Below are 22,194 nucleotides of genomic sequence, written 5' to 3'. Positions count from 1 at the left end.
TACTGGACAAAATGGCCATGAAAGGAGTGTCTCCAGCATTTGGGGAGGGACAGTTCTTCTGTGGGGGCCTGGGGCACCCCTGAGTAGTCACTCAGCCTCCTGTGTCCCAGCCCACGACCGGGCTGCCCAGTGCCTCAGGCCTTGTGACACACCCGTCTCCCGTTTCCTGAGGCCCTTACCGCTAACAAACGCCACAGGTCTGATCTATATCAGTCACGTGAACTCCTCTATGGGGCAGTGGCTGACAAAGAACAGAAGGCTTTCTTTATTATAAACCCAAAACAGCAAGACTTTAAAAATTCCAAAGTAAGAACAATCATTCCCAATAATGTCCTTTCAAAATGGATGGAGGACACTGCTGATTCCACATCTACTCTGCGGGTGGGGCTCCCTCTGAAACAGGACTTTCAAGGGTAGCATCTGCTCTTCAGAATTTTCAGAGGTGGAGAATCAGTTGTGTTTGGAAAAAGTTTAAATAAAGTTCTTTCTCATAAAACTCCAAGAGGTTCAGGACTTTTGGGAGGACCCGCCTCGCTCGAGTGTATATGGAAACCCAGCTGCCTCCTGCCGCTGGGGTTCTTTGATCCTAGGGTGGCACCTTCCTGCTCACCCCCACTGCACAAGCCATTGGAACCTACGCTGCAGATCTGAGGTGGGAACAAACACTAAGGAAAGTTCTCCCACTGCACAGAGGGAAGGCAATAATCAGAATCCCACGGCATGGTTAAAATATAAAGTTGTCTAGAAGTGCTTTTGAATTTAAAAAAGACGTCAACGATCACCCCCTTTGGAACTTCAGGGAAAATGCAAATGAAGCGTGTCAACCCAGAATCACAGTGGTTCCTATTTTCACCGCACGCAAGAAGACAGGGCACTGAAAGAGGATCTGAGTTTCCATTGTCAGAATCTGGGTAGGAGCAGTACCTCCCTTTCTCAACCAGGATTGAGTGTCGGTCCTAGGCTCCCGTCAATGTCCTCATTGCTTTCTGCACGTCGCCTGCTTCTCAGGATTGCACAGGAAACTTATGAGACCCCTAAAATTTCTGTCCTGCTCTTAAGATAATCAGATAATAAAGGACTCCTTCTATAGGACACATTTCAATACAAACCACCTTTTAAATGAAAGTGGATTTCTTTCCTAAAAAATACTGGGAAAAAAAGTCTCTTAAAAATTTCAGAAGAGCCACCATCAAACAGAATTCGTGAGTGGGCAGGACGTGCTGTGCCAGGCTCGGTGCCCACATTTTCTTTCCCTTTCTGTGCTGCTTTTCTCACTTCAATCTTTTCTCAAACTCGATCATGCTGTGTCACGAAGAGGACTAATTCAGCCAACAGCGTCTGACGTCTGCAATGGACACTAGGGTAACAGTTTTATATGCATTTTGTTTCCTTCCTTTTGGAGAAAACTTTTAAGTCAGGCAGAGCAAAACTTGGAGCCTATATGCATAACTTTATCCTCTGAACACTTCCTATTTCTCTACCACAGACAAACCCTTCAATTACTTGTGAACTCTTGGAGAGGCACCAAAAATCAAACAGCAGCCTCTCGTTTTCTTTTTTACAGCAAGATTTCTTGGTGGCTTTATCAGTAGGGTGACTACAGGCAAATACTCCTTAAAAATGGACCCCATTTCATGTAGGTTTTAATTTTTCCTCTGCTTTTCTGGCAAATTTAACAAATACTGGAAAGGAGCTATCATATGAAAGTTGAAGAGACAGCTAACTGAGTTGGAGTCAAGTATGTCTGTTAGAAACTCCATGGCAGGACAAAAGTTTTGTCAATTTTAGCATATGTGCTGCTGGAGCGAGCACAAGCTTTGTCAATTTCGCTAAACGTTGGTTTTTAAAAAGTTGGAAATCATATAGGGAAGTCTTTCCAAATCAAGAATTGAGCCAAAAAGTCTTGTCAGGAGTAGAAGTAGTCTAGAAGGTTTCTTAAGTAAATAGATAAATTCCACTGAAATCTTGCACAAAATGGAAGATAATTTGAGTGGTGAACAGTCTTTTTCCAAAAGCTTCACTGACATGGCTGTCTTGGCATTGCCTCTGACCAAGGCCTTCCAGATGGGCCTTCCCTACATGGGGAGGGAGCCTGGAGAGAGGAGTTTGTGCGGACAGGTGACTCCAGTTCCACAACTATTTCCCTTGATAATCCTGATTTTCCTACTGTTCTTGTCCTCTTTGACCACAGCTATTTGAAGCATCAGTCCGTATTTTTTCTGCTATTGGTGTTAACAGATCTTATCCTTCAGGTACTTTGAGTCATCATCCGTCTTTAGGTGAGCCTTCAAGCTCTTGGTTCTAGATTCATAGACTCTGACTTCAGAACAGACCCAACTAGCAAAAGATAATAATTAACTACCTTCTACGCAACAGTCTACACACAGAAGGCTATACCTGTCTCCATACGTTTTCTTCCAACCATCAGCCAAACTTCTCTATGATCTCAGGGACAGGTAGAAGATACTGTTTAGTTTAGGTGAACTAGAGTGGTGAACTAGAGTTGCTTCACATCGTGCTAACTAAATTGAAAGCCTTGTCAGCTGTGACGGAAGGTAAGACTCCAACAGACCCTGTGATTGGAGATAGTTGTTTTTTCAGATGAGGAAGGGCCTGTCAGTCACTTGGGCACTTCCTATGGAAAACCAGGCTCATGCTACAGAGAAGCAGTAGGGAGGACCATGAACTAGTGAAAGAAAAATAATTCTCTGCATAGATAGTATTCTGGACTGTATTCTCTTGCACTTTTGATATTCACTCTCTGTTTTCTCCTTTATACAAACTTTTGATTATTTCAAGGAGGACCCTTGAGCTCTTCAGTGGTAACACGTGAAAAGGAGTTTCCCTTTTTTTCTCTTTCATGCTATGCACTTACTAGATTTAATATTTCCTTGTCAGAGTTGTGAATCTTCTAAATCAGGGTCTATTTGGTTTCTCTGCTGATTGCTAACCAGATTTCCAGAAAATGGTCTTGCTCAAGCTGTGCTCAAAATCATGTCTTCTGTCAATTTGTTACCAGTGGAACCATAATTTTTTGCCAATTTAAGTAAAGTTTTGTTTTAAAAATTTTAGAAACCATATGGGGAAGGATTCTAAAATTTCTTAAAATTTTACTTGGACCTAAATCACAATTGCAGTGGCATCTCTTATGACTCTTTCCTCAGTTTCTTCAGAATACTAAGATGATTCTTGTTGTTGTCGAATTACATCAATAGGGAGGCATAAACAACTCTGATTCCCACCAAATAATGGCATATAAGCAATCATTGTTGCAGCTATTCTTATAAAAATATTATTAAGATACACTTAGAGTAGCATGTAATTATTAGTCAGTTTTAAGCTTGACGTCGTAATAGTTAAATATCAACTGCTAGAATGTCACTATAATAAATCACTATGTATGTGTCTGTACATATATACACATACATATGTATATGCATAGATATTTGCTTTCACTGTGATTAGCATGTTCTAGACAAATACTATACTTGAAGACTTACCTTGGGGTCCAGGGTCTCCTGGTGGCCCAGGTAATCCATCCTTTCCTGGTGGACCAGGCCTCCCGTGAGCTTGAGCAGCCAACATTGCAGCTGGCAGCTTGAGCTGCGATAGGAACACGGCCATCCTTTCTTCATTTATGAAAGAAAAAATAGTATATCATGTAATAGAAATATTTTTTACATCAACATTTTTCCAATTTTTTTACATGAAATTCAACAACAACAAAAAAAACCCTACTCGGTTTTCAATTTAAGCACATCTAATTTACTAACTGGCCTGACTGCTGAGAGAGTTGTTTTATTGATTGGTCAAACATAATGGATTGTATAAAGTTGTCTGAATATAAATGCAGACCACCTGTGCTGATCAGAGGGTCTGAGAATTTTCCGTGTTTCAGAGATGCAGCAAGTCTACTGGACAGAATACCAGCCTGGAATCTAATTAACCCCTGGTAATGAGTTACGGAGAGAATTTTAGGTTTCTATTAAAAGATGGGTTTTTTTCCCCTAAAGATTTTATTTATTTATTTGAGAGAGAGAGAGAAAGGGACAGAGATAATGAGAGAGAGCACAATCAGGGAGGAGAGGGAGAAGCAGGCTGTCCGTGGAGCAGGGAGCCCAATGTGGGGCTCGATCCCAGGACCCCGGGATCATGACCTGAGCCGAAGGCAGACGCTTAACCGACTGAGCCACCCAGGTGTACCAAATTCTGTTTTTTTAAAAAAAATGTCTTATTATACACCCTCAATGTTATTTGCTTTTTCTGGTTTGATTTCCAGTTAGTCTCATTATTCAGGCATGGTTTTAGTAGGGACTACATCTAATTTGGCCAAAGAAAAAAAATTCAGCATTGGTCCCTATGAACACGCTCCCACTGAATTCCAATCGTAGACAGATTAAAACAATAAAAAGCTTCTATGCTTTCCTGTGAACCTGAAGAAAACATTGAAATGAAGAACACAGAAGTTATGAGAAGTTGACAAATTACCAAGAACATTTAGAAATGTCAATAAAAATAGCAAAATCTTTTGCAGGTGTTGAGTGATGTGACCTTTATGAATTGAATACTTCCCCCGGAAGTAATGCTGCCTTCCCAAGGAACACATCATTGCCATTTGCCCTTTTGTTCATTCACCAAACTGCCTGAAGCCTAACACTGTTTATCTGGGTCCTAAAGAAAGACTCCAGGGAGGGAAGTGAGGATGGATTAAAAGGGTTTCTATGAGGTGAGCTCAGTCATCAGACCATGAACGTATCGTTATAGGCGGCATTAGTGTCATGCAACTATTAGTACTTTATTTAGAGATTTATTAATAGATCAATAATGCCTTTGGATAAAAGTGAGTACATTACAGAACATCAGTGCATTAGTAACTCATGAAATTGAAAGGACCTGGAAACTTAGGAAGTTCAAAGAAAATGGAAATATGAAATATGAAAATATAAATGAGAATTTTCACTCTAAAATAAATTCCTAAATAAGACATATCATTAATTACATTAAACAGTCTCTGTAAGCAGGGCTCTGTATTGGGCATTTTATACTTTCTGCATTAAGTGCTCTTGTTCAGGAATCCCAGAGAAAGCCTGAAAGAGATTATCATCCTATGCTATTATACACGTTTTATAAGCCCCATATGCTGTAAGATTATCTGCTGATAAACTTTATTTATGACTAAAATCTTGTCCCATTATATAAGACATTCCTTCTTGGAATTGCTTTTTTGAATAATCATTCTAAGATTGTGCTTATTACTATTGACTTCTCTGTTATAAAATTCTAAATAGGCCATTATCCAGTTCAATTTTTCCTCAAAACCATCTTCAATACTTTACTACCATAGGAATTAATTTTAGTGAAATCATTAATGCAAATTAATCCAGGGCTCATTATAAATACAATCTATCACTGGATTCTTTATTTAAACTTGCTTGGTTTGTTTATATTTTATATACCTCACATTTAACAAATAGAATACATGCATAACTAGGGGGTCGCCTGGGTGGCACAGTCATTGAGCATCTGCCTTCGGCTCAGGGCGTGATCCCAGCATTCTGGGATCGAGCCCCACATTGGGCTCCTTGGCCGGGAGTCTGCTTCTTCCTCTCCCACTCCCTCTGCTTGTGTTCTCTCTCTCGCTGGCTATCTCTCTCTCTGTCAAATAAATAAATAAAATCTTTAAAAAAAAAAGAATACATGCATAACTAGATTTAAAACAGGAACTGGAGCAGGGTATGTCCTTAGCATGACAAAGATATTCACTGCACTATTTCTTTTTTTTTTCTTTTCATATATTTTCTTCAAAAAGCAAATTCAAATGATTTCATTTGTAAAACTAATTTACACCCAATTTTTCAAGGATACATCTAGTGTGCAAGAAAAAAATGAATCTTTAATGTAAAGAATTCAGCATGGTGTAGACAAACCTTCCAGAAAATTTGGTATAGATAACCTTCCAGAAAATTTTCTTCCTGATTAAATTAGTATTTATTTTGTAGATAAGACCAAATGACAGCAACATTCTGGAAACTATAGCTGCCAATTAGAAAAACAAAGGCCAAATCATAAAGACCTTGTAAAGAGTTACTTCAATTTTCTCTAGCCTCTTCACTCAGTTTAGTTCACTCAGCTGAGCTCTAAAGGCACATTTCACTTAAGCAGNGTTACTTCAATTTTCTCTAGCCTCTTCACTCAGTTTAGTTCACTCAGCTGAGCTCTAAAGGCACATTTCACTCTAAAGGCACATATGTGTGTTTTACAAACTTCTGATAAAGAGCAAATTATTCCCTAGTAAAACCTATTTTTCAATAGGCTTTCAATAAAAAATTTGCTTAAAAAATGTAGGCCCTTATGCTGCTTGAAAAAGTAAAACAAACTTATTTTCAAATAAAATTATTAAGGGAAAAGCCCTAAAAAACATGGACTATTAGGTATAATTATCAAAGGAGCAATCACTCGGCACTGCTTTTCTCACATTATAAAGCAAGCAGAATGGAAGCATCGCAACACCCACGGATGAGAATCTCTGGATACAGACTGATTGACAGGGATGGTGGAGGACCAGTGAGGATCTGACGAATCATCCCTGAGTGGTATTCAAATACAGTCCTTTGCGCAAAACTTCTTATTACCTGACTATCCACCTGGGATATGTTTGGTTGGTGTTCATACATTTGTTCCCAATAACTAAATGGATAAAACAAGCTTGTAATTAGTATATAGTTATAGTTTTGCAAATCATTATATTGAATGTAGATATCTCTTTATTATATGAAATTGTAAACTGGGTGTTTTACAAACAAATATGAAATTCAGTTTAAAACTCTGCATATTATTTGCTGTTTTGCAGTAAAAAGAGATATATATTTCAGTACAATTTTTCTTTTTCTTTAAATTTATTTATTTATTTGAGAGAGAGAGAGAGAGCACATATGAACGCACCTGTGCAAGTGGGGTAGGGGCAGAGGGAGAGAGAGAGACTCTCCAAGCAGACTCCCCACTGAGCGCAGAGCCTGAGGCAGAGCTCGATCTCACGACACATGAGATCATGGCCTGAGCTAAAATCAAGAGTTGGATGCTCAACTGACTGAGCCATGCAGGGGCCCCAGTATAATTTTTATTAATTTGAGATATATCTCTCTGAATACCTTCAGTGCCTCAACACAAATACTCACAGTACTAAGTTTTTCCTGTTTAATGCATGAATTGAATTTATAAGCAATTTGCTTTAGGTGTTTTTAAATATTTTTAGTAAAACAGAATTCTTTTAGATAATTACTTCTAGCTATAAATTATCTAGCTTTAAGATACACTCAGAAATAGTCATTTAGCAAAAGGATAATTACTTCTTCGGAACCTTATTCTAATGCTCTATAATTTAAAATAATACATTTTTGAGCCTCTAAATAAATTGTAAAGACCTGTATTCTTAATTGCCTTTCCTCTGTTTTCAGGGATCTTTGGTCAATTAAGCCATTTTTGGCTATGCTTGCTAATGAGGCAGGAAATTGAAGAGTTCAGACAGGAGCTTATGTAAACCAAACACACATATGCCATCTGCCAATGCAGAAATAAGACCATGGCTTGCCTTCCTTAGAGAATGGGCTCATCAACATAATGCAGACATTAATATTAATGTGTTGATAAACTATGTTACATGGAGAATGAAGGGGCAATTAAACATCATTCGGCTCATGTCTACCTTCTATTTCACAGACAGAATTTGTAAATATTTTCAAACAAAGAAATTCATCGTTTTCTCCCAACGCCCATTCCAGTGTTTATTTGTTTTATTTTATTTTATTTGTTTAAAGATTTTATATATTCATTTGACAGAGAGACAGCCAGAGAGAGAGGGAACACAAGCAGGGGGAGTGGGAGAGGAAGAAGCAGGCTCCCAGCGGAAAAGCCCAATGTGGGGCTCGATCCCAGAACCCCAGGACCATTCCCTGAGCCGAAGGCAGACGCTTAATGACTGAGCCACCCAGGTGCCCCCCATTCCAATGTTTAATTGCCCATTTTCTTGGTACAGCTTCAACTTACTTTCTTTTGTTACTCTATGATGGAAACAGAAAGTAAGTTAATGTGTATTTCCCTTGGGAAATCAGTCAGCTGTTTGATACTATTGTTACCTCTTAGCCTTCAGGTTAAATAACTTTAACTATAGATTTGGTAATCTGTTTTGTAAATCACTTTTTGGCTTCACTATTCCAGGGCTTTTCCATAACATCTCTTAAATGTGGAAACCAAAATTAGATATGGTTCTCTCCTAAGGGGCAGAAAATACCAGGAGAGTAATTTCCTTTCATATATTTAAGTAGTTACTCTCTAGTTTCATTTTAACTGTGAGTTCCACAGTATCATTTGGTGGATTCATATGCATTTTGTGGTTGTAATGGCTACATTTTATTTCTGACCTAATCCTTTGCCACCTCTGTAAACAAGCTACTTTGAAATGTTACTGCAGTAAAGATGGGGATTAAACACATGCACCAGAATCCCTGTAAAGCGATAGTAACGTTTTTTAAAAAGGTATAAAAGCATAAGAATGGGTAGAATATGAAAGAAGATAACACGATAAAATTTTGGAAGCTGAGACCCAGATGGCTGAGTGACAGATGACTTAGCAGACTCAAGAAAACCAAATCTTCATACTAGAAACTGACAAACAACCTATTCTAAACCACGAAATCCTTAAAAGGCTCAGGGATTGGCAATGCACATTACTTCTGGAAGCATGGTAAAGGAGGGGAACTAAGACCAAAAGAATTAGTTGAACGTCTTTTTAAGAAGTAGTCTTAGCAATTTCTTTCTCTATACAGGTAGGTAGTTTTTTCTCCCCAAACCTAGCAAAAAAACTGAAGGCTTATTATCTGAAAAAGGTAAATAGATCATGTGTGCCCTGGGGGGGGGGCTCAAGATCTCACTGAGTCTTGGGCTTCCCTATATGAAAACAAGAAGAATAAATGAGCGCTCATTTATTCTCCTACTTTGCTCTCCAAATGCTGGCAGCCAGGCAGTAAATGGAAGCACTTCCTCTGGGAAATCCAGCCAGAATAGGAGGAAAGACTTAAAGGCACTGAAATTGAAGTCGTCTCATTTAAAACGCCCAGTTAGACGACCCTACAGTGAAGCTCATGGTTGGTGAGTCCCACCATTCCCTCGTAATGTTTGATTAGGTTTTTAGAACTTACTATTTTGTATGAACAGACATCCAAGGATTCCTGGCACTAAGGAAAGCCTATAAGCTGAACGACAGACCCAAACAAAGAAATAGAAAGAGGCAAATTGAAAGAAATAGAGGCTATGCTGTGGGAAGTATTTAAAAGGTATACGTACATCTTCAAGATATGTATCTATCAGATGAGGTATATATGCATATATGATGCATATACATACACATATGTAATTTACTGTCTTAGTTGTCGAGATGCAAGAGAGGTGTTATACTTGAAACAAGAGAACAGCATAATACATATTCATACATATTCACATATATATGAAATATACGTATGGAAATATACGTATGGAAAACATGGATAAAAGGGCTTTCTGGGACATTGGCTCTGGAGGCAGAAATACTCAGGGACATAGTGCTCTAATCTTCCTGTCTTCCCACAGTTGCAGTTGGTTCCAAGTTTGTCTCAAGAACCAAGAGAGCAGGATATGTATCCACATTCCTGCACAGGTTGGCAAATTCTTCCAGCATGTTGATGAAAACCTCCAAGTATAATAGGGTGGTGTCATAGCAAGAATTAAGCTTCTCAGATCTAGCAAGATCCTAATTTGTGTGGGTAGCTGCAAAGCCCTCATAAAGCCAAAAGAGGCTAAGGCGAGACACGTAGCATCTTGCCCCACTCTGTATGGTACGGTCACCTTATTTGCAAAAGGATTTGACCCATTGGCTAATCAAATAGGGAATTTAATTTAACTTTGGATTGGGCGCATATTTGTCCATTGTGACCCAGTAGAAGCCCAGAGTTGGAGTTGGTAGGAAATCACCTTCTTCCACCATGGGTAGGTTTGAGATGGGGGCATCAGGATGCTGAAGGAGGCTTGCTGGCTTGGGGCAGAGCCCAAAGTGTGAGATCTGTAGAAAGCAGCCACCTGGGAATCCCTGAAAGGAGCTGGAGAGCCCAAGTTTGGGGTTTTGGTCTGGGCTTCACTCTAGGCTCCAGAGTGGACCTCCAGTGAAAGGATGATAAAGTGGGGGAGTGGGATCCCTCAAGCACTCCCTTGAGCCCCCATAGACAGTCCATGACTTGCTGGGCAAAGAGAGTTGCCCCTGAGGCTGTAGCTGTGCAGGGGTGAATGGGGCAGAGACAACCATTAGCTGCCACGAGACCACTGTCCTGTGAAAGAGCAAAGAGGGAGGCGGATGCACACTGCTTAACGTTAGGTAACAACTGTAATGTGTGAAAATTAGTATTTGCTTTTACAGAGAAAGCTTTCCGAAAGGGAGAAATGTGGCCTGGGAGCTCTAGGATTTGTGAAAATGGAGTTTTTCTTTATTCCTTTCTGTAAACGATGTTCAGAAGCATTGGAAAAGTGACTTCTAAGTGGAAAGTTAAATGGACTGAATTCGAATAATCTTGGGATAAATTAACTGAAGTGCTAAATAACCAAATCCTGGGTTTGAGATAGAATTTTGTTTGGGAGAAAGTGTTGCCGGACTGGTACCAACANGTCTCATTTAAAACGCCCAGTTAGACGACCCTACAGTGAAGCTCATGGTTGGTGAGTCCCACCATTCCCTCGTAATGTTTGATTAGGTTTTTAGAACTTACTATTTTGTATGAACAGACATCCAAGGATTCCTGGCACTAAGGAAAGCCTATAAGCTGAACGACAGACCCAAACAAAGAAATAGAAAGAGGCAAATTGAAAGAAATAGAGGCTATGCTGTGGGAAGTATTTAAAAGGTATACGTACATCTTCAAGATATGTATCTATCAGATGAGGTATATATGCATATATGATGCATATACATACACATATGTAATTTACTGTCTTAGTTGTCGAGATGCAAGAGAGGTGTTATACTTGAAACAAGAGAACAGCATAATACATATTCATACATATTCACATATATATGAAATATACGTATGGAAATATACGTATGGAAAACATGGATAAAAGGGCTTTCTGGGACATTGGCTCTGGAGGCAGAAATACTCAGGGACATAGTGCTCTAATCTTCCTGTCTTCCCACAGTTGCAGTTGGTTCCAAGTTTGTCTCAAGAACCAAGAGAGCAGGATATGTATCCACATTCCTGCACAGGTTGGCAAATTCTTCCAGCATGTTGATGAAAACCTCCAAGTATAATAGGGTGGTGTCATAGCAAGAATTAAGCTTCTCAGATCTAGCAAGATCCTAATTTGTGTGGGTAGCTGCAAAGCCCTCATAAAGCCAAAAGAGGCTAAGGCGAGACACGTAGCATCTTGCCCCACTCTGTATGGTACGGTCACCTTATTTGCAAAAGGATTTGACCCATTGGCTAATCAAATAGGGAATTTAATTTAACTTTGGATTGGGCGCATATTTGTCCATTGTGACCCAGTAGAAGCCCAGAGTTGGAGTTGGTAGGAAATCACCTTCTTCCACCATGGGTAGGTTTGAGATGGGGGCATCAGGATGCTGAAGGAGGCTTGCTGGCTTGGGGCAGAGCCCAAAGTGTGAGATCTGTAGAAAGCAGCCACCTGGGAATCCCTGAAAGGAGCTGGAGAGCCCAAGTTTGGGGTTTTGGTCTGGGCTTCACTCTAGGCTCCAGAGTGGACCTCCAGTGAAAGGATGATAAAGTGGGGGAGTGGGATCCCTCAAGCACTCCCTTGAGCCCCCATAGACAGTCCATGACTTGCTGGGCAAAGAGAGTTGCCCCTGAGGCTGTAGCTGTGCAGGGGTGAATGGGGCAGAGACAACCATTAGCTGCCACGAGACCACTGTCCTGTGAAAGAGCAAAGAGGGAGGCGGATGCACACTGCTTAACGTTAGGTAACAACTGTAATGTGTGAAAATTAGTATTTGCTTTTACAGAGAAAGCTTTCCGAAAGGGAGAAATGTGGCCTGGGAGCTCTAGGATTTGTGAAAATGGAGTTTTTCTTTATTCCTTTCTGTAAACGATGTTCAGAAGCATTGGAAAAGTGACTTCTAAGTGGAAAGTTAAATGGACTGAATTCGAATAATCTTGGGATAAATTAACTGAAGTGCTAAATAACCAAATCCTGGGTTTGAGATAGAATTTTGTTTGGGAGAAAGTGTTGCCGGACTGGTACCAACAGAGATGAAAGGAGAGGGGGTATCATTTCAGAATCTCAGAGTCTGCAAGTCTCCCAAAAAATTTCCCTTGTGGGCCACCTTAAAATGCGGTTTTGAGACAAGACATGAGGCTTCTGAGGGACCTTGCCAGGCTGGAAAGATTGGGGAAGGTGGTAGGGGAAATGGGGGAGAACCCACCCTTTGTTTCCTGGCAGGCAGGGAGTGACTGGGAGAGGAAGCTGGGGCAGGACAGCAGAGGGGGAGCTCACAGTCTGAGGGGGAAGTGCAAGCCGCAAGAGCCTGCCCCAAGACAGATGGAGAATGGTCCATTTCCCCTGATCTCTCTCCTCAGAAGGCACAGTCCTTCACAGGAACAACCCCACAGTGGCCTGCGAGTGGGCAGCAGGAAGCTTTCTGTGGGTGGAAGTGGCACGTCTCCTCCGCTGAATGCGGGGGCAGGCCACCAGGGGCCATGCCTTCCTCCAGTGTCCACTGGGCAGAACGAACACTTCCCACATCTCAGACTAAATCTAAAGTCATTAAAGGCATTGAAGTTCCACATTAAAGCTGCCTGAGATAAAAGATGATTGACACTAGAGCCCATGGATGTTAAGAGTTAAAGGAGAATTTTAGATCACAATTCAAAAACATATTCGCTGGCATTTTCCCTTCCATGATTGTGTCTAGTAAATGTGTGGATGCTTTCTGAGGTCCTGGAGGTCCTGTGCCCAAGGCTGGCTTCAAGGACAAGCCACCTGTGCAGTCACACAGAGTCCCTTGCTCAAAAGGGTCCTATGCTTGGTATAGTGTTTAACTATGGCTGTCTTAATCATTTTTGAATCAGGGCACCTACATTTTTATTCTGCATTGAGTCCTGCAAATTAGCTGGACCTGTCTATGCCTCTATATTTTTCAGTGTTTCTCTTGAAACACTTGAGATGCCTTTTTCTTTTTCAGGCAGTTGATGCTTGAGGAATGCTGTTGAGAGGGAATGTTCGGATTGCAAAGTTTGGAGGCTCTTTCATGACACTTGATTCAAAGATCAAAAAAAAAAAAGACAGTAAAAAAGGATTTCTAGATTGAAGGGCAACATTAGAATTATAAAGAGAAAACTGGTAGCTTGAAATAAAAACAGTAGACAATTGTATTAATGACCTATCATGCCAGAGCATGGTAAAGATACTTAGTAGAAATCAATGTAAATTGAAATCAACAGCATGAATTCATTATCTTAAAAAAAATTTTTTTTAAATTTTGTCATGGAAGCAGACAAAGTTCCTGCGTTAACTCTGCTCCATCTCTAGTGCTCGTGTGAAATAAGATAACGTACCCTCGGGCATGGAGATNTAACATACCCTCGAGCATGGAGATTTTGGTCTCTAATACTAATTACTGCTTAAAATAATCAGAGCGTCTTAAAGTAGCTAATTCCATGTTTGCAGTAGGAAGACTTCCGGTGAACTTGGGGCATTTTGTAATCTTATTCCTTGCAAAATTCAATAATATATGTTTAGCTTAGCAAAGAAAGGATGCTATGCAAAAGAAGCAGGAACCAGGAGGGCCAATGTGGATTCATTTTTTAAAGACAAAAATTTGGGGGCGCCACTGGTGGCTCGGTCATTAAGTGTCTGCCTTTGGCTCAGGCCCAGGGTCCTTGAATCGAGCCCCTCATCGGGCTCCCTGCTCTGCTGGGAGCCTGCTTCTTCCTCTCCCACTCCCCCTGCTTGTGTTCCCTCTCTTGTTGGATGTCTCTCTCTCTCTGTCAAACAAATAAATAAAATCTTAAAAAAAAAAGACAAAAATTTCCCACTTTATTAAGCTCACAGTGGGGAGTAATCTTGATTTTAGCAAGTCATTTGACGAAATCATGTGATATCTTAGGTACAGGTTAAAAAAATGTAGACTGGATTTTAGAAAACTATATGGATTCAGAGGTCACTGAAACAATAGATTAATAGAATTTATAAGCGAACAGCAGGAATGCAATGGCATTAAGAAAGGCCTAATCCTTGACTCTTGACTCTTTCCTTCAACATTTCTACCTAGAATTAGAATGATGACATGGTTATAAAATTCAGAGACGGCACAAAGTGTTGAGGGGCAGCCCACCTGCCCTACAGTAAGACAACATTCCGCAGGATATCTTCAGTTTGGGACAATGTGTGAACGCAAACCTTTTGAAATTTAATACGGAGAAACATAAAATCACACACTTAGATTTTAAAAATGGACACAGCGTACAATGAGAAACACCTGATTTTTAAAAGTTTGTGTAAACAAGATCCAGGGTTGTTAGGTAATTGAAAAATCAAAATCAATGAAGGCTTTTTTTTTTTTTTTAAGGGATGCTATTTTAGGCAGCAATATTGAAGTGCGTATATCAAGGGTTAGAAAACTTTCTCTGCAAAGGGGCAGATAATAAACAGCTAAGTCTGACAACTAGTCAATTCTGCTGCCCTAGCATGAAAACAGAGAGAGAAAATTCATAAAAGAATGAATCTGACATAAATAAATAAAATTTATTTATGGAAATAAATTTGCATTTCAGATCATTATCACGTCATGAAATAGTCTTTTGATTTTAAAAAAACATTAAAAAATGTACTCCCTACGTGCTCCCCTTCACTATTCCCCCCCCCCACAAAGTAAAAACCAAGTCAGCTTGTGGGTCGCACAAAAACGGGGCAGGTGAACTTGACTGGTGGGCCACAGTTTGCCAACCTGGGTCTAGATCAAAACACCCTATACTCTGTTGGTCAAAATACTCCTGGGTGAATGAGGGCCATTTAAAAATGAAGTGTTTCTCCAGGGTGGTGACAGTGGAGGGGCCGGATTTACTTGCACCATAAAAGAGAAAAGCAAGGAGGAGCACCACGGATATGGAAAAATGTTGTAAGGGCTGTCATGGGAATAGAGGAAGATACTTAACCTGTGCTATTTAACAGACCAGGAATGATGAGAGGAAGTTAGAAAGAGGCAAATTTAACTCAGCGTAAGGAAGAATTTTCTACCAAACAGAGATGCCCCAACCCCTTCATAAAGTAGGTTGCCTCTTCACATTGTTGTTGCATGACCATCTTTTGAGAGAGTGCTGAAGGGGTCCTCCACAGCGGATGGGAGGTAGTAATTGGTGAAATTTTCAGAAATGTTTATCAAGTAAATCTAACCTTCAAAAATCCTTAGAACCTCTTGATTAATATACTTCTTTATCTCTTCAAATGAAACTGCATCAGCCTAAAGAAGGGGAGAAAAAGGTCTGTTAACGTAGAGCATAGCACAAATGAAGAAAGAAGAGAAATCCTGGGTTGGTGTGCATACTCAAAACTTTTGTGGAGATACATTTATCAAGAAAAATGCTTTTGGCAATTGACTACATTAGGAAATAAATATCTTTGCTTTGATCAAATGCTGGGAAGAACTTGAAGTGCATAATTGCTTTAAAAGCTGTGGGCTGGAATCATAACCAGTGATTCGAACATATTTCTTATTAAATGGAGAGACATGGCTTCATATGATTAGGAAAGATGTTTCCTATTACTTCATTTTCTGAAGTTACAGAACTTGAAGAGTGTTATCATGACATTAATATCCCAGGCACAATTTAACTTCTAACCAATCCCTGGGCACTGGTAAAGTCAACATCTAAATGATACTGTGCATCTTCAAAGGAAGAGAACTCCAAGTTTGCTGGATTATTCTTTAAAATATTTTATTCATGGGATCAAACTTGCCAAGTTTGAGTCATTTTTACAGTATAGTTTATTCTGTAATTTACACTTTGTAAGCATATTTGTATTAAGCAATTTTTTTAAATAGAAAATGCTATGGGCCATGAGAAAGGAAAGTAGGTAAATGATGTCAGTTGAATTTTTAACCCCTTGACAAATGAAGCTACATGAATTTGGCAAAGAATCTAACAATCTAACATTTATAATAGTAATGTTTTACTGTGGCACCTTGGTATTTTTTAAAGAGAGCTATTATTTTTCATGACCGTTAGAATTTCGAAGTATTTTATTACTCTCTCTCTCTCTCTCTTTTTTTTTTTTAGTGGTTATTATCCAGGGGTATATGTGTGACATTAAAGACAATGTGATGGGCTCATAAAATGATGATTTCTGTAGGACAAAATAGTTCCAAAAATGCTCTCTTTCAATATTTTATTTTCATGGTATATGGGACATATGAACTTGAGTTAATGAATCTAATACCAATTACTGACACAGCACTGAGAGATCATTATACAGGCTTTATTCAAATAGAGCTTAGGGAGAGTGGGTAAAAATAAAGAATCTCAATAGTGTGGGAATGCCCAATTTGGCCCTTCGTCTGGTATTGGCTGATTATCTGAGGACAGTCTGTCCTTAACTCCCTGCCCCACCCTCCCCACTCCAGGACCCTCCTTTCTCCATGACAAGGATATTTTCTGGTTAATTTCCTCTGTGAATGGCCATCCACCACACCTCCTGGAGCATATTAATATTAATATGGGCTTCCTTAACCAAACACTCTTTCTTGGCCTGTTTTCCACCTCAAAGTACCCCTCAGGGCGGGTTTGTTGTTCTCCTATTCAACAAATAGTGTTTTAATATGAAACAGACATATGTTGTCTGTGTAGTATAAGGAGACATTATAGATGATATTTAAGAGCATGGCTTTGGAGTCAGTCTGACCTGGGTCTAACCCACTAAATAACTGTGACCCTGAACAAGTCAACTCTCAGTTTTTGCATTTGTAAAGTGGGGCTGACAGGACACCGATCCTCCCTGTTGCGAGGACCTACTGAGGTGATGTATAGTAAGGACTTAGTGAAGGATCTGGTACATATCTTGAAATAAATGGCAGCTATTGCTATCCTTGTAGAGACCAGTTTAGGTTCACTGTATGTCTTTTAAAAGGATTATGATTGCTTTCACTGTAAAGGGATACGTGGTCAATACTAGCCAGGAGCTGCTGGAGATCTTGGCACCACTCACCGGAGGGCCTGGGATGCCTGGATTGCCTGGAGGGCCTTGGTGCCCGGGGGATCCCGTGGAACCCTTGTTTCCAGGTGGCCCCACAGGACCTATGGCTCCCGTCATGCCTGGAAGGCCTGGTTTTCCCTGTTCACCTTGTGGGCCTCTGTCTCCTGGAATTCCCTGGTCACCCTGTGAAGGAAAAACTTAATAATAATGATTTCTTCTAGAACACATAAGCTGTGGTTAAGAGAAAAGGTTCTGGATTCATACTGGCACCTACTAGCGGTGGGACCTCAGATAAGGGAATTAAGCCCTCTGTGCCCTAGTTTCCTGTCCCATAAAGTGGAGATATTAATAGTAGCCTCTAAGGAGGGTGATGCTGAGAAATGAATGAGTCGAGTCAAGTGCTTAGAACAATGCCTGGCATGCTGAAGGTACTCAGTAAAAAGTTAGTGACAATGTTAGTTGTACTTGATTGCCAGTCTAGAATGATGCCAGTCTTGAAAGTCAACAGCAGCTCTCACTTCAGGCCTGGGTCTCCTTGGCAATAATAAAGGAAGATGGCCAAGAGGATTTTGCACCTGAATGGTCACTGAGATTTTACACTAAAAACTTCAGGACCCTCAAAATCCTTCCCAAATCATGTGCTTTTCTTCTTCTTTTACCTTTATCAGAATCTTTGTTAGATTCTGTGGGTTGGTTTCTTTAGTCATGTTTTACAGATGTGAATGTGTGAGTGTGTGTGAGTGTGTGTGTGTACACGTGCACACATTCTGTGTCCCAAAGACATACAGCTCAGGAAGATGAGAAAGGAGAGCCTTTGGAAAAGTTCAGAGCAGGTGCCTGGCATGGAGGGTCACCACTGAGATCATATACTCCATAACATACATGACCTATGAGGGAATTCACTGAGTAAAGTGCCTCAGGGAATTAGGTGTAAGATAGTATTAGGTGTCTTGACTGTGATATGAAGTTTATTTAATGCTGACCTTTATCCAGCAAGGTGTCTACTGCTGCATGTGTTTGTGCATTAGAGGATGGCGGGGTTTCAGGAGAGAGGTGTATACATGTAGCACAGTGTGAGTTTCAGTTACAGATATTCCAAATACTCAGTTCCGCAAAGGCAGGAGCTGGTGATCACACCAAATATGATGGAATGGTGCACTGAGGCTGCCCTGTATTTCACTGTGCTATTCTTTTACTTGTGACTACTGTGCAAAAGGCCAAACTCCATTTCTCTGGATTTAAAAAAAGTAATGAAAACAAATGAACAATTACAGGGATCTCCTCGATCATGGAAGGAAGAGATGTAGAAAGAAGAAAAAGCAGATGGACCTAATTTTAATGCTACTGTCTTAGTTATACAAATGTATCTGCATATGAGTATATCAACTCACATTTGGGGAAATAGCTGAGATGAGCCAAATTAAAAAAAAAACACAAAGAAAAGAAGTACGAACACATGCTGATCAATACCGTGATCGAGTGCAAAATCATCACAGTCTTTAGCATATTAAAATTGTTTTATAATTTAGGCACCAGGATGTTCATTACAGTGATGTTTACTATTATGAAAACTGGAAAGAACCTACATATCCAGAAAAAGGGGACTAGGAAAGTGAAGTAAGGTGTATCCAAACAGAGGAATAACACATAGCCACTAAAAGTCACATGTAGAACTATATTTACTCGTGTGGAAAGATGGTCATTATATATTGTTAGGTGAAAAAAGCCATTTACAAAACAGTCTGAACACATTTTTGGAAGAGCATCTATTCATTTGTATTGATACATTAAGTAAATATGTATATCACGTGTAAGAGAGAAATAGAAATATGTCCAAAATAGTGATTGTTCAAAATCAAGAATCCTTATCTATATGCAATGGGATAATGTAGGCCATTTTCTTTTTTTTTTAATTTATATTATCTCTGTTTTCACATGTCCTTCAGTTATCATGAATTGTTTGGGTAAAAAATAAAAACAAGTAAACTAGACACCAGTACATAAAACACACACATGCAACACGCTAGCAGCCCTCATGAGAATTCCACTGAATAACAATGCTTGAATAATCTTTGCAGTGGAATGACTCCAACTCTCCTAGAAAACATTAAAGTTCACTAAAGAAAATAACGGGAAGTTGGAACAATAACAACCAAAACAATTCCAATAAAAGCATATAACAGAATTGGCATGACTCGTCACTCTTTATGTTCCATTCCACTCTCACAGCTCTACCTCCTCCCACCACCGCCTTTACTCGATTTCATATTCCACAAGGTCAGGGGTTCTCAACAAGGGCCACTCTCGTCCTCAGAAGGCATCTGGTGATGTCGGGAGACATTTTTGGTTGTCGCAACTGGAGGGAAGGTGGTGGTACTGCATCTGGTGGCTAGAGGCCACGGGTGCTGCAAAACGTCCCAAGTGCACGGGACGGACACTTACAGCAAAGACCTTGTCTGCCTCCAAACATCAACAGTGCTGAGGTTGAGAAACCCCTCTCCAAGGAACAAGAAATGGGTGATCGTTCTAGTAGGACTATGACTCTGAGACAGGAGGATCAAAGCTTTCCAAACTGGAATAGCACACCAGACTTAGTTCTGAATAAAGGTCATTGCTGTAGGTGTACCTGCCATACAGCCTGCTTCTGGGTCCTTTAATTGGCCTAGTTTATGCCTAGGAGAGATCTTGGATCACATACGCCCTAGAAGTGTCATACTGGAGGATTTGCAGGGATCCACACACATATTGCATAACTCAAAACATAAGGCAATTGCAGCCGACAGGCTTAAATCACGATCACAAGAGTATTATACATACACGTTCTCCTTTGGGGCCTCTGTCTCCAGGTTTACCCGTGATACCCTGAAAAACAAAGGTCAACGCTAAAAAATCACTGCTTGCCAAGGTTCTTCCCCAGCCTGCTCAGTCAAGTATTCTGACAGGTACTGTGGGTGAGGTTTTACATCAGAACATTTATTCGAAGTGGAATTTTCCATACCTGAACACCTGGTAATCCGTCTTTTCCATTTATTCCCTATAAAGACAAAAGTCGATGAATATTTCTAATTCTGCACCAGTAGACATAGTTAAACACAACAAAAGGCTGAAGTTTGGAGGACTTAATCACCATGCTTCCGCTATTTTGGTAAGGCAATGTGGCAAAACAGAAAACAAAGTTGATAGAAGAGATGGCTCTGAGTTCAAATTCTGAGTGTCTCCCACAAGTTCCATTTACTTCAGGCAATTTACTGACCTTTAATAGCATCAGCTTCTTTCCTTACAAAGTGAGGATAACATCGTGACTTTAAAACTAAGGATTTGGCGAAGTAACAGAAAATGCCTAGCTCACTGTAAATAGTCAATGGGATTATTTTTCCTTACTTATTCTGTTAGGTACATTCTGAAAAATAAGGTGCCCCGTGGTGCTGGGTGGCTGGTGTGTGGCATTTATTGTTACCCTCCAACAATTTTCCAGCATGGAGAGTCATTCTCTGTAAATGGTCTCGCCGCTGCTCTGGAAATTTCATAACATGGCCAGAGCATGATCCTACTATGAAATGAACTGTCAGCCAGAGAACAATTTGTTATTTATCAGTGGGAGAATATGAAAGAAAAGTAGGAGATCTGTAATCACGGTTTTTGAGAGCACTAAATAGTGATTTTTTATTAGTAAACTGGAAGTTTCCCAAACTTTACAAGGCAGTTCTAGGGGTGGAAATAAAGCCCCCTGCTCAGAGATTTGTAAGATGGAGAGAACTTTTGGCCGGGAGATGTGAGAAGGGAAAGCACTTGGGGTCAAATCAAACACCTAGAGTCCAACAGCAGATGTGTTTTTGAGATTTGGTTTGAAGAGAGAGATCAAGGTGAGGAAAATGATTTCTGAGCCAGCAGGCAATTGCACGGACACGCTCCTCCGAAAAGCCGAGGAGAGTTTTATTGTGCGGGAATGGATTCTATGAGGATGGAACTGCAGACGAGCGCATGTTTTACTGCTGTAAATTACACTAAAATCCGTCACAGTCGATAACCCAACCAAAGTCCCCCAAACTCTTTGCAACATCTTGGGAATTATCTAGAGTTCTTTAACTAAGAACATGTTGCCTGCAGTGTATGGTTCAAAGAATTTATTACATCCAGAAGCACAAGCAACAAAGATAAATCTGATTAAGAGGATGTGGGTAAAACAAAAAACAAACAAACAAAAAAACAACCTAACTGTATCACTTGGATAAAAGAAGATAAATCTAGTATTAAAATGTAATTCATGCTTTTGGTAACAATGTAAGAAAAGAAATACCCTACAGTCTTTTTTTTTTTTTGTCTTTTGTAATTCATCAAAGACTATCATGTGTGTTCTCCTTTGTATATAAAGGTGTTATTAACTTGCTTTCCCTAGACAAGTACTGCTTTTAGAGATTTTTAGAATAGCCTGTATGGATTTGTGTTTCCCTCCCTCATCTCACTTATCTGGAAGAACTCCATCCCTGGGTGTAACAACTTTCTGTCTACCGCATGTCTGCCTCTGAGTGAGCACCTGAGTGCAGTGGAAGAAAAACACATCTCCTTGCTCACTTGTTCTTATCTAAACATACAAAAGCAAATGGCAAGTAGCCCCTCTGTATTACCAGGCTATCCTGGATTTCCTGATTCAACTCCCTTTCCTTCTCTCCCAAAGTACTCTTGCACAGATTTTCCTGTGTCTCCAGATCTCCAGCATCACCACCTGATTCCTGACACCCAACTGATGACCTCGATTCTTCTTCCACTGAGAAAATAAATAGGAGAGAACCATCTCACCTTCCTTCCCTCCACGGGATCCACCAACCTACACGCATTTGTACACCAACTTCTGCCTGCCTCTTTCCTCCCGGTAAGAAAGATGAGCTGCCCCTGTTTCTTGTGAAGACCGATTTCCACTGCTGAGTGGAATAGCAGTCTTCTCCCCCTACTCAAAGTTCTCTCTACTCGCATGGT

General features: G+C 40.2%; 1 protein-coding gene across 1 annotated transcript in view; it reads right to left on the bottom strand.

Moving 5' to 3' along the window:
- Positions 1-22,194, bottom strand: part of COL19A1 (collagen type XIX alpha 1 chain) — a 312,582-nt gene that overhangs the window by 2,724 nt on the left and 287,664 nt on the right. The window contains exons 45-49 of the mRNA XM_034648272.1: positions 20,219-20,254; positions 20,038-20,082; positions 17,233-17,403; positions 15,424-15,490; positions 3,501-3,629 (exon numbers count right to left, since the gene is read on the bottom strand). Of these exons, the coding sequence (XP_034504163.1) occupies positions 3,501-3,629; positions 15,424-15,490; positions 17,233-17,403; positions 20,038-20,082; positions 20,219-20,254 (448 nt within the window). The remainder of the gene's footprint in view (positions 1-3,500; positions 3,630-15,423; positions 15,491-17,232; positions 17,404-20,037; positions 20,083-20,218; positions 20,255-22,194) is intronic.

Source organism: Ailuropoda melanoleuca, chromosome 19 (genome assembly GCF_002007445.2).
Source record: "Ailuropoda melanoleuca isolate Jingjing chromosome 19, ASM200744v2, whole genome shotgun sequence".
Taxonomy (NCBI): domain Eukaryota; kingdom Metazoa; phylum Chordata; class Mammalia; order Carnivora; family Ursidae; genus Ailuropoda; species Ailuropoda melanoleuca.
The sequence above is the reverse complement of the archived record's forward strand: the minus strand, read 5'-3'. Positions and strand labels throughout refer to the sequence as shown.